Genomic DNA, 15,048 nt, shown 5'->3' on the forward strand with positions numbered 1-15,048 from the left:
TGAGCTCCGTGTCCAGCCCTCAGCTCGCTCATTGCCCTCCGTGTGGGCTGAGAACATTTAATTTGTGAACAGCACAGATTTCCTTCTCTTAGATGAAATAAAAGACCCAGGTGAGTTCTCCTTGCACCACTGCCCGGCCAAACGCGGATGTCTCATTGCAAAGTAACCTGACACAGAGGGAAAAAATCTGGAAACCAGTCAAAATCGTTTATTTGGTGCCCTGTCATCGTTAGAGGGGCTCACTCCGACCCTTTGCACAGTTCTGGTCTCGCCTTTTTTTAATCTCTCTCTGCGAGGTCACACAGAGCCGGCGGGGAGGGGATGGGGACGTGCTGGGACAGACCTGAGAGCGCCGTTAAATTAGCTGCATTTAGGCATCAGAACCAAACGGGGCTGATTTTTCTCCATCCCTGCTGGCTGCGGCCGTGGGGTTGGGAGGATGAGGAGGATGAAGACCAGCCTGCTGCTCCCTGGGGGCCGGGGCGGGGGGGGCTCCCCTGTTCTCCAGGCTGGCAGCGGTTCATCCCGGCTGTCCCAAGGGACACAAAGCAGGGGATGCCCGTGGGGCATCAGGGTTTGATCCTGGGAACCTGAGCCACCTCCAGCCCGTGTCCCAGGGGAAGCAGAGGCTGGGCCAGCAGCAGGGACCAGCAGGGAAGGCCCCTCTTTATTTCTCTTCTCCTTTAAAGACGGGTATGGAAGTGTACTTAAAACTAACAAAAAAACCAAAAGAAACCAACAAAAAACACCCCTAAACTCCAGCAATACGGCTGAGGAGATGGAGGGGAAGCTCCCCCCTTCCCTGTGGCATCGCAGGAGGTGCAGTCGCTGGCCAAGGACAAGGGAGAGGAGCTCGGGGACAGCCTGGGGAGGGGGTGCCACTGCCCCGACCCCCCCGCGGGGCACCGAGAGCAGAGGGGTCGAGGCAGGGCTGGGGGCAGAACCGGCAGCAGAGGGGACGTAGGGCAAGGCTCGAGGGGATGGGGGGACATGGGGCAGGGTGGGGAAATGCAGGCACTGCCCCCCCCGGGGGGCACCGAGATGCCCAAGAGTTTGGGTGCTTCCCACCTTCTGGTCTGGGCGCGTTACCTGGGGGCTGGTGAGTTTTCCTGTCCGTGAGGAACACTTCAAAACCCCCTCAATTAAACAATGGGGGGGGGCAAAATATTGGTTTTTGTTGATTTTTTTTTTCCCCTTGCAAGGGGCAGGGGCAGGTTCCCAGCTGGCTCTCTGGGGAGCCCGGCCGTGGCATGGCAAAGGGCAGTCCTGTCCCCGGGGGGAGCGGGGGCTGCACCTCACAGCTCCTCATGGATCTTCTCCTGGTCCTCGTCCGACTTCAGCTTCAGCTCCTCGGCCGTGATCTTCCCGTCCTGGTTGCGGTCCTGGTTCTTGAACATGTCGGCGATGACTTTGTCGGGGTCGGAGCTGGGCATGAGGCGCCCCTTCCCTTCTGCCACTTGGGTCAGGATGAAGGTGGAGAACTGCAGGGGGGAGAAGGGATGGGGATGGGATGGGATGGGATGGGATGGGATGGGATGGGATGGGATGGGATGGGATGGGATGGGATGGGATGGGATGGGATGGGATGGGATGCTGCTCTGCTCCGGGCAACAGCAGGGGCACGAGAAGAGGCTGCTCCCACTGCCCCAGCCCCGCTGCTCCCCATTTCCAGCAGCGATGCTCCAGGCCTGGGCATTTTTCCTGCCCGGCGCTTCCAAATGTTTGGGATCAGCGGCATCCTTTGGGTGCTGCCCCCAGGGGTGGGCTCCCCGTGCCCCCCACATCCTCCCGCACCCCACAAGCCCCCGCGAGGTTTGGGCACCTCATCGGCGGGGATCTGCCCGTCCTTGTTGAGGTCCATCTGCTCGTAGAGGTTCTCCGGCGGGTCCCCGTGCCAGATGAAGAGGTAGCCTTCGGGAACCCCCTCCTCCATGGAGATCAGCTCCACCTCGAAGCGGAGCACGGCACTGCCTGGCACCCCCCGGGCTGCAAAACAAGCGAGGGCTCTTGCACCTGATGGATGAAAGCTTTCCGGCCTCCAGCAAGGAAAAAAGAGGCGAGGGAGAGATGCTGAGGGTTTCAGAAACCCTGGGTTTGCTTGGCAGACGTGGCTGTGGTGCCCCTACCTCCGCTCTCCCCGTGGCCCAGGTGCGGGGGGATGATGAGCACCCGCCTCTCCCCGGCGCACATGTCGAGGAGGCCTCTGTTGAGCCCCTCGATCACCTTGTTGGTCCCCAGAGTCACCTCCTGGGGGCTCCCGTAGTCGTGGCTGCAGGGGGCACAGAGAAGACGGCGTGGCTGAGAAACCCCCTTGGACCCAGCGGGCTCCCTCCCGCGCACCCAAATCCTGCACTTTTCCCTCCCGTGCCCCAAAATCCTGCACCACCACCCCCACCCTGCCGCCCCGTGGCCGTGCTGCCGCCATCCCGGTGCACGCACGAGGAGAAGAGCTTGGTGCCATCCAGCAGGGAGCAGTTGTAGTGGTAGCGGACAAAGTCCCTGTTGCGGGTGGTGACGTTGCAGCCCTCGGGCCGGTACACGGTCTCCATCTCCACCGGGTCGGCCGGGTTGTGGAAGTCGATGACGTGGACGTCGAAGATGAGCACGGCTGAGCCGGGGATTTTGTCCCCTGGAAGAGGAGGAGCAGCAGCGAGATCTCAGCTGGCTGAGCACAGAGCGGGGAAAAACCTTTCCCTGCAACGCGGCGACGCTGCGGGTCCCCTCACCTGCTCCGTTCTCGCCGTAGGCCAGGTGGGGGGGGATGACCACCCGCCTCCTCTCCCCTATGCAGACCCCTTGCAGGCCCTGGTCCATGCCGGGGATGATGTAGCCCTTCCCGATGTAGGTGTTGTAGGTGTGATTTCGGGAGTAGCTGCAGGGAGAGAAGCCCACGGCGCTGTCGGGTGAGAGAAGCGTCCCGAGCACCCAGCACGTGGCCCTGCTCCCACCAAACCTCGCTCCATTTGGTAACGACTTTTTTTTTTTCCTAATCCTTTTCCCTCTTCATTACCACCCTCTCCTCCTCCCTGGGATTTTCCAGCTTCTCCTTGCTGCTGGACGCGGGGTGGGAGAGGACCAGGGGTGCACGGGGGCGTCCCCCCATGGGGCCGCTTCCTCGCCCCCCGTACCTGGAGTCGAAGAGTGTCCCGTCCATCAGCGTGCCGTTGTAGTGGTAACGCACAAAGTCCCCGGTCACGGCCCTGCGCTTGCAGGACGCCGGCACCTCCAGGTGCTCCAGGAAGACGCCGTCCTTGGGGTTGTGGAAGTCCACCAGCAGCACGCTGAACACCAGCGAGGCTTGCGGTGGGATCGTGGTCCCTGGGGAGGGGGGCACGGCTCAGCCTGGATGGGGGGCCCGTTCCCCGAGCAGGAGCAATGGGGTGATGCCTGGCTTACCATAGCCCTTCTCCCCGTAGGCTAGGAACGGGGGGATGATGATGCTTCTCTTCTCCCCGGCACACATGCCCAGCAGCCCCTGGTCCATGCCCTTGATCAGCCACCCGGTGCCCACATAGGTGTCGTAGGTGCTGTCCTTGCTGTAGCTGATGAGGAGGAACGAGAAGAACAGCTCTGGGGCTGCACCAGCACCCCCCAGCCTGAAAGGGGGGCTCCCAAGTCCTGCCCCATGCTGGAATCCCCCGGTCCCCACTGTTCCCAGTGCTCCCAGTGCCGGCACCCCGTACCTGGAGTCGAAGGGGGTGCCGTCGAGCAGCGTGCCGTTGTAGTGGTAGCGCACGAAGTCCGAGTTCTCCACCGTGCGGTTGCAGTGCTCGGGTTTGGACAGGGTGGTGATCTGCAGCTTGTCGTTCTTGTTCCAGATGTCCAGCATGACCACGTCGAAATACAAGGTGGCATCCGGGGGGATCAGCCCCGCTACAGGGGCGGCAGCGAGGGCAGAGAGGGAGTTAGGGGAGGGAAAGGCAAGGGTGGATGCCCTGCTGCATGCGAACGCAGAGCTTTAAAGCACTTGCAGCATCCTCCCCCCTTCCCTGAGCAGGACAAGGGGGGGACATTTGTCCCCTGATGCCTGTTGTCCCTGAGCTCCTGCAGGGTGCTGGTGGATGGGGACCCGACCTGCCTGGTGCAGCTCTGAGCTCAAACCCTGCTGGGGACCTCCACGGAGCCATTAGTGCAAGGGGGAAGGCGATTGCTGGGCTTTTTTGGGGTGCCCCAAATGCTGCTGTGGGGTTTTCTTTGCAGAGAAACCAGGCATTAACCCCACGTCCACCCTGGAAACAGCACGGTGCATGCACAGAGACCATCCTTCCCTGCAAAGCCCTGCCCAGGCACCACTCGTGCTCACCATTTAGTGTCCCAACAACGCCTCCATCCTTCCCCAGTGCCTGCCGGGTGGGTGCCAATTCTCCGTGTCTCCCCCCATAATGTGGGTTTGCCCCCATCCACCCCCCCGCAGCCCCTTACCCACGCCGATGCTGCCGTAGCCCAGGTGGGGGGGCACGATGAGGTGACGCCGCTCGTTCACGCACATGCCCTGCAGCCCCCGGTCCATGCCGGTGATCAGCCGCCCGACGCCCACCACGCCGGCCACCGTGGCCCCTCGGTCGTAGCTGGGGGCGAAGGGACAGACCCGTCAGCACCGGGTGCCGAAGGGCAGGCTGCGACCCACGGGGGCTGAGCAGCTCCCTCCGCCTTGCCCGGAGCACCCACGCTGAATTTGCAGCCTTGCAAATTTCTTCCTTCAGCCAAAAATGTGCCCAAATCTCCTACCCCGTGGCAAGGCTGATGGCAAGCTCTGTGGTGTCCCTGCTAACTCTGAGCTCTCTCCCAGGTCTGGAATTCACAGTAACGAAGCATCCCCCCAGCCCTGTCTCAGGGCACCAGCCTCAAGTTCTTCCCCCATCTCGCTGGGATCGGGGTCCCCCCACCCCAACCAGGGATCAATCCTGCCCTGCCCGCGGTGCAGCTGCCTCCCTCGACACCCCCGGGGCTCTGGCCTGCACCCTCAGAGGTGGGGGAGTGCAGGATCAGGCCCCCCGGGTGCAGAGGAGGCAGGAGATGAATTTATTTGGGGGCTGAACTCTCAAATATCCTCGCAAATTTTGCACGGCAATCTGGCCCGGAGGTCTGCGCGCTGCCGGGCTTGCTGTGGCTTCCCTGTAATTTGGCGTGTGCCACGTTTGCAGTGAGGAGGAAAGAAGAAGTCCCAGGCCTCATTTTTAAACTGCAAATTTGGTTTTATTTTTTTATTTTTATTATTTTTTTTAATCTTAAAACACAGACTCCGGGAAGCAACTGGGGGCCGTTCCAGATAAAGGGAAGCCCTTTATCCCATTTCATGTGCTGGGAATGCTTCTCCTGGAAGCACGCTGCAGTGCTCAGGACAAAGAATTATTTTAGCAGCAAAATTCCCCAGGCCCCCGTCGCGTTTGGGGCGTGCAGCAGCAGGAGGGGCAGCCCGTGGCTGATTTCCTTTCTCTCCCGTTCACGCTTGCAAGAAAATCGAGACAGGCTGAGCCAGGAGCAGAATCCCCCTGCTCTTTAGGGGTCTGAAAAATGCCCAGCTGGAAAGTTTTTGTTCCCGAGCTGGGCTGGGGCTGAGCTCCAGCACAGCCCCCTCTGGTCCTGTGCTTTTGCCCTGTGCCCTGATCCTACCCCTCCTCGCCCTGGTGCAGATCAGGAGCTGCGCCAACAAAACCCAGGTTTATAACCAGGGTGGGCACAGCAGGATGGGTGCAGAGACCGAGGAAATCCACGACCAGCAAGACTCAAAGCCTGTTAGGTAACGAAGGGATTTCGCCGCTGCCACGTCTCAAAGTGCTTCAGGTATTTTCCCTGCCTGTGCAGTACATGCAAGCACACGCCTGGAGTGCAAAGCATCTCAGCCAGGGCCTGATCCTGCCCCTGCCTGAGACGGGCTTGCACCCGGGGGCTGCGGGCTTGGAAATGGGGCTGGGCTGGGGGCTGCAGCCCTGACCGGGCTGTGCCATCCTCGGTAGCTCCCTTGGGGCCACCCCGGTGTCAGCCCCGCCGTGAGCACCCCCAAAATCCCCCCTCGGGGTCCAAGCTGCGGGGCACCGAGCAATGCAGGCGGGGGGCTGACGGGAAAAGGCATCCCCTGGCCCTTGGGGCCGTGATGGGGGGGACACGCGGGGGGGCTGGGGGCAGCATGCAGGATTCCCCAGCGCGTGGGGCGGCCGCATGCAGCTGGTAAAGAACCAAGGGCGATACCTGGAGTCAAACTTTTTGCCATCTTTAAAGGTCCCATTGTAGTGGTAGCGAATGAAATCCCCCATCTGGACTTCCCGCAGGCAGATTTTGGGGATATAATATCTGTCTATCACCACGTCTTCCAGGGGGCCAGGGTCGCCCAGCCCCAGGACCCCCAGGAGGCTCAGCAGGAGGACGAAGCTGCCCAAGGCCATGGCGCTGGGAGGCTGCGGCCGGTGGAAAGGCTCAGCGGAGGGGAAGGCGCAGAGGTGGGGCCTCCCCGGCCCCTCTCCCGCGCCGATGCGAGCTCAGCCCGGCCCAGCTGCATTTCTGTACACGTGTAACGGGGCCCAGCCGTGCTGCCCTCCGCCAGCCTCCCCCCTGCACCGCCGGGGCAATTCCCCGAGCCGGCGGCAGCGGGGCAGGCGGAAAAAGTCACAGCGGCAAAGCTCCATGTCAAGACTTTTTTTTTTCGCCCCCTTTTTTTTTTTTTTTCTTTCCCTAGGCAGTTCTTTCTGCAAAGGAAAAAGCTGAAGAGACCTATTTGGAAGCAAGTTTGTGCAGCTGGAGGTCCCATCCCAGCAGCCGCTCCGGGTCCTAGTGCTGCCTGCGCTCCTCCCAGCAGGATGCTGCTTCCCACTCCCTCGCACTTAAGGAATAGTAAATACAAGGAATTAACGGTTTTAATAACACCTACTGCTCTTCAGTCTGCTGCTGGCAGATCTTTTACTGAATGGCAACGATTAAAAATGTGAAACTGTCCCTGTAGCAGACTTTCACAGATAGGAGCGGCATTGAGTGCACATGTATGTGTTGCCCCACATCCCCGCTGTCCCCCCAAACTCTTGGTGCTGTGGTAAGAGCCCTTTGCAAGCCCCAGGTAGGAAATATGACAGGCTCTGAACCAAATCCCAGCCTCTCAGAGGCTCCTGAGAGCAGAGGCTCAAGCAGAGCAGCATCAGCTGCCCTGAGCCCAGACCCAGGGTGCTCTGTGGGTCCCTGAGGGTTCGTGCTTGGGCCGAGCCACCTCGGCATGGCTTGGGGGGACTTGGGGCTCTCCTCACGACACAGTAGGGTCAGGGTCTGACTCTGGGGCAAGTGAGCTCTTACTGAGGGGGCTGCCATCCCAGGGGGCTGCCATCCCAGCTGGCGTGCTGGCGAGCTGCTCGTTTGCAGGGAGGTGCTGGGCACTGCTAACAGCCTCTGCTCCACAGCCAAAAATCTCAGCAGCTCCCTGGCTCCTGCCCCGTGCTGCCGCAGCTCTCAGAGCCACTGTCCAGCAGCAGCACAGCTCTGGGCTTGGGCTGGGGCCAGCGTGGCCGTGCCGAGGCCTGGCACGGCTCAGCCCTGGGGACTGGCACGGCGCAGGGCGAGCAGCCTCCAGCTCGCCACTAGCCAGCAGCGAAACCAGCACCGGGCACAGCCTGGCTGGGGGGTTCCGGGCTGCGCATAACCAGCCCCGAGCGCACCCCGGAGCCTTCCCAGGAGCTGCAGCCCCCAGGCTCACCCCGGCACCCCGCGCTCCGAGCGCATCCCCGGGGAGGCGCAGCAGAGGGCGCATCCCCCCCCAGCACCTCCCCGACCCCTCGCTCCTCCTTGCGCGCAGCGCGCAGCCCCCGCGGGCCTTGCGCCAGCCGCGCAGAGCCGCACTAAGACCCTGCGCGCCCGGCAGGGGCGCACCGCCCCTTCCTTCCCATCCCCTTTCCCCTTTCTCCGCCTGCCCGCCCCTTGCGCGGGGCGCTGCGCGGGCATTGCGCGGCGGCTGCGGGGATGGGCGGCGCGGCGCTGGCGCTGCTGCTGCTGCTGGTGGCGGTGGCGGAGGAGCCGTGCGCGGCGCAGTACGAGGAGTACAGCGTGCGCGGCTTTCCCGCAGCCGCGCTGGAGCCCCTGCAGCGCGCATACGCCCGGGCGCTGGCGCAATACGCGGGCGCGCACTGGGCGGAGAGCGCCCGGGAGCTGGAGGCCAGCCTGCGCCTCCACCGCCTGCTGCGCGACAGCGAAGCGCACTGCCACCGCCGCTGCGCGGCCGAGGGGGATCCCCCCGAGGACCCCCTCGCCGAGGGGGACCCCGCGGAGTGGGAGTGGGAGCGGGAGCTGCAGCTCTTCGGGAGGCTGCTGCGCCGCGCCGGGTGCCTGCGCGCCTGCAAGCGCGGCCTCCCCGTCTTCCAGCTGCGCTACCCCCCCGCGCAGACGCTGCGCGATTTTCAGCGCCGCCTGCCCTACCAGTACCTGCACTACGCGCTCTTCAAGGTGAGGCGGCGCGGCGTCCCGCGGGGGGCGCAAATGCCGCGCAACGGGGCGCGCAGGGGGCGCGCGGGGTGCCGGGGGCTGCCCTGCTCTTGTGGGTTGGGGGTGGGCGTCCTGCAGCGCTCTGGTCTTGCCCTCGCCTCCTCTCCCCACCCCGTCCTGCATGGCCCCCTCCTCTGCCTCTCATTCTGCAGCTCTGTCCCGCAGCCCAGCCCTGCACCCCCCCAGTTTGCGCCCCTCATCCTGCACCTCCCCATGGACACCCCCATCCTGCATCGCCCCGTCCCGCATCTCCACTCTGCACCCCCAAAATCCTGCTCCCGTCCATCCTGCATCCCGCTGCTCTCCCCATCCTGCAGCCCCCACCCCGTACCCCCCCCCCGCCTGGCATCCCCCCTCCCCGGGCTCCTCCATCCTGCCCCTGCACCGTGGCACGTCAGCGGCATCTGGGACGCATCAGGCAGGATGTGAGGGGGTGTGCCTGCAACTGGGGGCCCTCGTGGCTGCCCCCCTCCACAGCCCTGTATGGCCCTGGTCCCCTCCTCTCACAGCTCCTTCTGGGGGTTTCCTGGGGGCTCCCCGTGTCCCCCATCCTGCTGTGGGTACGAGCATCCCCCAGCACAGCTCTTCGTGGGTGCCCCTGGCCCACACGGAGAGGTTTTCCTGGGAATTTCTCCAGGTCAGCAGTGCCTACGTTCTGCCTCCTGTGTTTGCGCTGAACCTGATGTCCCCAAGGTCCCCCAGCGGGGCAGAGCATTGCCTGGGGAGGGGGACACAGGGGCTGTCCCAGCTGGTGGAGCATGGCCCGAGCTGGCGGATCCAGCAGTGCTGTGACCGCTGCAGGACGCGTGTCGGGATGCTCCACTGGGGAGAAGCGCGTGCCCAGGCTCACGGTGCACACGTGGAGGGGTCGGTTTGAGGTGTCCTCCTTTGCCAGAGCTGTTCTGGCAAAGCTGTTCTCCCTCCCCAGATGCCACGGGTGTGTTGGGCCCCTGCTGTGCCGCGGGCTGGGCTGGCTGCTGGTGCAGAGGCTGCTTTAGTCCTCAGCGCTGCTGCCCCCCTCACCTGGCAGTGACGAGGGACAGCCTGGCCTAGATACTTAATGTGTTTTCCTCTCGGTTGCTCTGGCTAAAATCCACGTAACGGATGCGTTGTCCAACCTCCCCCAATCTCAATTCCCCGAAATTGCAACCTGAGAGCTCAGAAAAGCAGCGGAAGAGTGGGGGCAGCTCGCTGGGCTGGCAGCAGGGTTGGAGGAGAGGGGACACGTGGGACAAACCCGAGCCACGTGGATCGCTGCCGGTGGCACACAGGGGTCCCCAAGGGAGCTGAGCCATCCCTGCTCCCACCATGGGCATGGGGAGAGGTTGGCGTGTCTCAGCAGGAGCAGTTGCATCAGCTGGATTTATCTGCCTTGTCTGTGGTCCTGCATCCTGCCCAGCCCCTGCTGCCATGGGACAATTGGGCTTGGGGCTGGCACCGTGGGCACTGGGCTGTCCCCTCCTGAGGAGCAGCCTTCTGCCCTGGGCCACTTCCCTGTGCTGCCCCACAGCCCTGGGGCTCTGTCTGGGCTGTGGTGCTGGGTGCTGAGCCCCCACAGCCCCAGCATTGCCCCAGCTGCCCCCGCCAGCCCGTCCCCCATGCCTCCCCCCATCAGCTCTTCCTCTTCTCCCCAGTCCAACAAGATCGAGAAAGCCGTGTCCGCTGCCCACACCTTCCTGCAGAAGAACCCCAAGCACGAGATGACCTTGAAGTACCTGAACTATTACAGGACGATGGTGGATGTGGACGAGTACCTCGTCGACCTGGAGGCTCAGCCCTATGAGGTGAGGAGGGGACAGGGCTGGGATGGGACAGGGACACCCCGTGGGGACGGGAGCTCGGTGCGTGCCTGGCTAGCAAAGCCCATCCTGCTGAACCCAGAGGCATCAATCCCAGCTGAGCCCTGGCTCGCCCACCTTCCTGCCCCCCAAAAAAGCATCTCAGTGGGGCTGGTGCCCGGGATGAAGCAGTGTCCAGGGGAGCAAGGCAGGTCTGGTGTCTGTGCCACCCGGCGTGGGGCTGGGCACCGTGCTCGGTGCTCGGCGAGGAGGTGAGCGGAGCCCTCTTGGTCCCCTGCAGCCAATTTTTGTGCGGTCGGTGAAGCTGTACAACAACGGGGATTTCCGGAGCAGCGCAGCCGACATGGAGCAGGCGCTGGCTGAGTACTACAAGGCGTACGAGGACTGCCTGGCTGGCTGCGAGGGTGCCTACGAGCTGCAGGAGTTCAAGGACTTCTACCCCGCCATCGCAGGTGGGTGGGTGGGTGGGTGGGCGAGCGGTGGGGCTGGGGGCAGGTTTGGGGCATGAAACCCCAATCTGACACCTCTCCCCAGATCACTTTGTGAGCGTGCTGCAGTGCAAGGTGGACTGCGAGACCGAGCTGACCCCCAACGTGGGCGGCTACTTCGTGGAGAAGTTCGTGGCCACCATGTACCACTACCTGCAGTTCGCCTACTACAAGCGTGAGTGCCAGCCGGGAGCTGGGGGGGCCGCACCCCTGGGGTGTGCTGGTGTCACCCACCCCCCCTCTGTGTCACCCTTCCCCTCGTCATGCTGCTGCTGCTCCCCGCAGTGAACGACGTGCGGGATGCGGTGCGCAGCGTCTCCAGCTACATGCTCTTCGACCCGGACGATGCGGTGATGCAGCAGAACTTGGTCTACTACCGCTTCCACCGCGAGCGCTGGCACCTGCAGGAGGAGGACTTCGAGCCCCGGCCGGTGAGAGACATCCCCCCAGACCCCTACCCTGTGGTTTGGGCATTTTGTGGGGCTGACGTGGCCCCCGCTCCCCTTCCTGTGCCCAGGAAGCCGTGCGCTACTACAACCGGACGGCCGCCCAGAAGAAGATGCTGGACTTTGCCAGGCAGTACCTGCAGGCTGATGACGAGGTAGGTGATGGCCCTGGCTTGGGGCACTTTTGGGTGCTTTTGGGCCCTTCCTTGGGGGTCCAACCCCAAAAAGGGCCATAGCAGGCGCACATTTCCTCCCCATCCTGTGCTGCAGATGGAGGTGGATGACGGCGAGGAGCCGGACCCGCGGGATCTGCCCTCGGACGGCGAGTTTGAGGGCGAAGGCGACTACGAGGAAGGCTTCTTTGCGGAGTGGTGGCAGGAGCCCAAGACCAAGGGGGACAAAGCTGACGAAGGTTCCTGATGCTGGGGCCAGGGAGGTTGTGCCTGGGGGTGTGGGGTGGCTGCTGCCTGCCCCCCGGTGCCACCGAGCCCTCCTTGTTTGCAGAGAACCTCTGATGAGCCAGGCGAAGGGGACCCCGGCCGTGACGGAGCTGGATGGTGGTGGCCCAGCGATGCCATCGTGGGGACGCCAGGCTTCAGGCTCCTGCCAGCTGCTGCACAAAAACTCAGGCTCACCGGGAAGGGCTGATCCTGCCTGGTGCCCACCACAGGGCTGCCACTGCCTCCTGGACATCCACTGCCCCCAGTCCCAGCGGTGGAGCGGTGGCACCTCCGCACCACCGTGCCTGGCAGGGTGCCCCCCTGAGCCACCCGTCCCCGGTGTCCCCAGGAGCCTTGGTGCTGGCGGTCCCCTGCAGCACTGGGGTTTGCCATCCCCCTCGGCTCCTCCCCAGGAGCCGTGGATGGGGGTCAGGACCCAACCCTTGTGCTGTCACGAGGCCTTCAGTGGGTTTCCCTGCGCTCGGTGCGATGCACGTGGGTCCTGTGCATCCTTGGAGCTCATCCAGGGCTCCTGCCCTGGGGCTTCCAGCATCCCACCAGCAGCTCGCAGAGCCCTGGACCCCCTCAGAGCCCATCGCCCGGTGCTGCTGCAGGGGTCCTGGTGCTGTAGCAGGGGTCCCAGGGCTGCAGCAAGGATCCCGGGGCTGCAGCATCCCCGTGCCAGCGCGTGGCTGCAGCCTGGGGGGGCTGCATTGCCCGTGCCCCGCGTGTGCCTTGAACTCTCACCACGCCAGCCCTCCGTAGCCTTAAGCTCCATTAATTTAATACTTCCCGTCTTGCACAGTTGCTTTTTTTTTTTTTTTAATTATTATTATTATTATTATTATTATTATTATTTTACTGGTGCTGAACTTTTAATAAAATCCAGACCGGTCTTTTGACAGCTGCCTCTGCCTCGGGGCTCCCTGGGGCTGGGGTGTGCCCATGGTAGGAGAGGCCCCACAGCGGGCAGGGGGAGGGACGGGCAAGGGTGCCGGGCACCCCTGCGAAGCAGGGAAGACCCTAAAAAAGGGCAGGGGGATGCCTGGGGGGGAGGGGTTGGGGCCCCCTGAATTGTGCCAGGTGAGGCTGGAGGCACCGTGCACCACCCCAATGCCCCTGCGCAGCATCTGATGGTTGGGGAGGGGGCTGCGCGCATCACCCCAATACCAATCCTTGGGGTTCGTCACCCTGCTGCTCGTCTGAGACACGCGATGAGCACCCCCTGATGCTGGTCCTGAGCGGCAGGGCGGGATGGCCCCGTTCCGGGCTGCATCGCTGCCGACAAGCCCGTGCCCGCCCTTGGGCACGGGGCGTCCAGGGGCAGGCAGCGTGCGGCCGCCCCGCTCCTCCCTGCTGAGCCGGGCGCGTTTCTGCACCCCTTGGAAGTTGGCTGCGAGGACTGAAACCGAGAGGCTGAATCATAGCGTTGGCCCCGGGGGAGGGAAGGGAAAAGAAGGGAAGGGAAGGGAGCGAAGGGGGCGGCGGGGAGGCTGCCAGCACCCCACCCCTTGGTGCCACCGAGCTCCCCTTGCGCCAGGGCGTCCCCAGCTCTGCCCACCCCGCACCGGGCTGGTGCCGAGCCCCCAGAGCTGCGGGCAAGGCTTTTGGGGGGCGCAGGAGGCCGCGGGTGGGAAAAGCTAAGGGGAAGGCAGCGCAGGCGGTAGGAGCGGCTGCGTGGCACCCATGCGCCGGGCAGGGCCCTGGCTGTCCCCCGGGAGGAGCTGGGTTTGTCACCGATGGGTCACTGCCACCCGGCGGGGTGTGGCCGCTGGGAAGCGCCCGGCTCAGCGCTGGCGTCGCGGCCCTGGGGGGGCAAAGGCTGCTTTATCTCCCCAGCACGCTGGGCGAGGGTGGTGCAGGGCCCTGGGGGCCTCCACCCTACTGCGACGCACGCCCGGGCAGGGTGTCCCCCCTCGCCAGCCCTGGGGACACGGTGCCTTGCTCCCACTTCTCCGCCAGCAGCGGGCAAAACCCCTTGTGGCCCCAAATCGGGGTCCCCGGGGGCTTTTCCTGCTCCCACCCGCAGCCGGAGCTGCCCTCGGGGGTGTGCAGGGTGGGAAGGGGGGCACTGGTTGGGAATGGGGGTGCCCCGGGAGCCGCAGCACCAAGCAGGATGGCTCTGTCGTGGCCTCTGTGTCCCATGGCACGTGGGGACGGCAGCGCTGGGCTGATGGGGACGTGTTGGGGTGCAGCACCACGCCGGGCTTCCCTGCGGCCCCTCGCCTCGACCAAGGAGGAATTGGTCAAGATTTTTTGCCTCTCATCCCAGATGCTGCCGTGCCATGCCGTGCCATCCTCTGTGCCCCTCTCCTCCTCGTGCCGGCAGCACTCTCGTCATGCTCTGGCTCCCCAAGATAAACCACAGAAAAAAACAAAGAAAAATGAAAAACCAAAGAAAAAGAAAACCCAAAGAAAACCAAACTCCGTTTTCTTGCAGGTTTTTCATCCCTCGCCTCCATCCTGGAACCGCGATTTCCTACCCCAGCCCATGCCCACAGCCAGCTGCAGCTGAGGGTCCCCCGGGGGCTGGTAGCGGGGGGCACAGGGTGCGTCCCCGCTCCCCAACAGACCCCAAATCCCAGAGGGGGCTGCATCCCAGGGACCCCTTCAACCGTGGGCTGGGCCGTGCCCTGATGCCGGCCGGGTGCTCGCCGGTGACTCGGCCGCTGCGTGGCGAAGGCTTCGCCTGGGGCCGGCGGCAGCGGGTGAGCCGGGACGCGGTGGTGGGGCCCGGCTGGACCAGTTGGGCCAGGACGGAGGTGACGCAGGGAGCTGCCGGCAGCCGCCCCAGCCCGGCCCCAGCACCTCTCACTGCTGTTACTGCTATTACTGCTGTTACTGCTGCTGCTGTTACTGCTCTTACTACTCTTACTGCTGTTACTGCTGCTCCTGCTGCTGTTACTGCTCTTACTGCTGCTGTTACTGCTATTACTGCTGTTACTGCTGTTACTGCTCATACTGCTCTTACTGCTCCTACTTCTCTTACTGCTGTTACTGCTGTTACTGCTGCTGCTGTTACTGCTCTTACTGCTGTTACTGCTGCTGTTACTGCTTCTGCTGCTGCTCCTGCCTCAGTTTCCCCTTCCCTGCACCTGGGGAGCGCGGATGCCCTCAACCAGGCTGGATTCGCCCACGGTGTCACCAAGCGTGGCCGTTTGGTCACAGCCGGGGGGGGGCGTTTTGGGGACCGGGGGCTGCCCTCCTGCCCCCTGTCCCGCTGGGTATAGGGTCGGGGGGGGCATGACCACCCCCCTCTGGCCCCCCTCCTGGCCTTTGAGCCCCTCCGCCACCCTGCCGGGCCCTGCGCCCTCAGTGCTTCATTTCGCACCAACCCGGACACAATTTGGGGTGAAACCCGGCTGGTTTGGTGTCCATGGGGCCAACCCCCCCTTGGTGTGTGTATGGGGGCACTTTG

At 64.0% G+C, this 15,048-nt stretch overlaps 2 protein-coding genes across 2 annotated transcripts; one reads left to right on the top strand and one right to left on the bottom strand.

Annotated features, from left to right (window-relative positions):
• Positions 1-194: 194 nt before the first annotated feature.
• FKBP10 (FKBP prolyl isomerase 10) lies at positions 195-6,462 on the bottom strand. Its single transcript, XM_082778840.1, has 10 exons — positions 6,190-6,462; positions 4,423-4,568; positions 3,684-3,873; positions 3,397-3,542; positions 3,129-3,318; positions 2,727-2,872; positions 2,440-2,629; positions 2,127-2,269; positions 1,823-1,986; positions 195-1,481 (listed from the first exon to the last, which is right to left on the bottom strand). The coding sequence occupies exons 1-10, from the start codon at positions 6,381-6,383 to the stop codon at positions 1,296-1,298; spliced, it is 1,695 nt and encodes a 564-aa protein (XP_082634966.1). The 5' UTR covers positions 6,384-6,462; the 3' UTR covers positions 195-1,295.
• A 1,434-nt stretch (positions 6,463-7,896) lies between these two features.
• On the top strand, positions 7,897-12,532 carry P3H4 (prolyl 3-hydroxylase family member 4 (inactive)). Its single transcript, XM_082778851.1, has 8 exons — positions 7,897-8,418; positions 10,092-10,241; positions 10,537-10,708; positions 10,791-10,919; positions 11,030-11,175; positions 11,262-11,345; positions 11,461-11,602; positions 11,695-12,532. The coding sequence occupies exons 1-8, from the start codon at positions 7,939-7,941 to the stop codon at positions 11,703-11,705; spliced, it is 1,314 nt and encodes a 437-aa protein (XP_082634977.1). The 5' UTR covers positions 7,897-7,938; the 3' UTR covers positions 11,706-12,532.
• Positions 12,533-15,048: the final 2,516 nt, after the last annotated feature.

Source organism: Aythya marila (genome assembly GCF_965140915.1).
Source record: "Aythya marila genome assembly, chromosome: 25".
NCBI lineage: Eukaryota > Metazoa > Chordata > Aves > Anseriformes > Anatidae > Aythya > Aythya marila.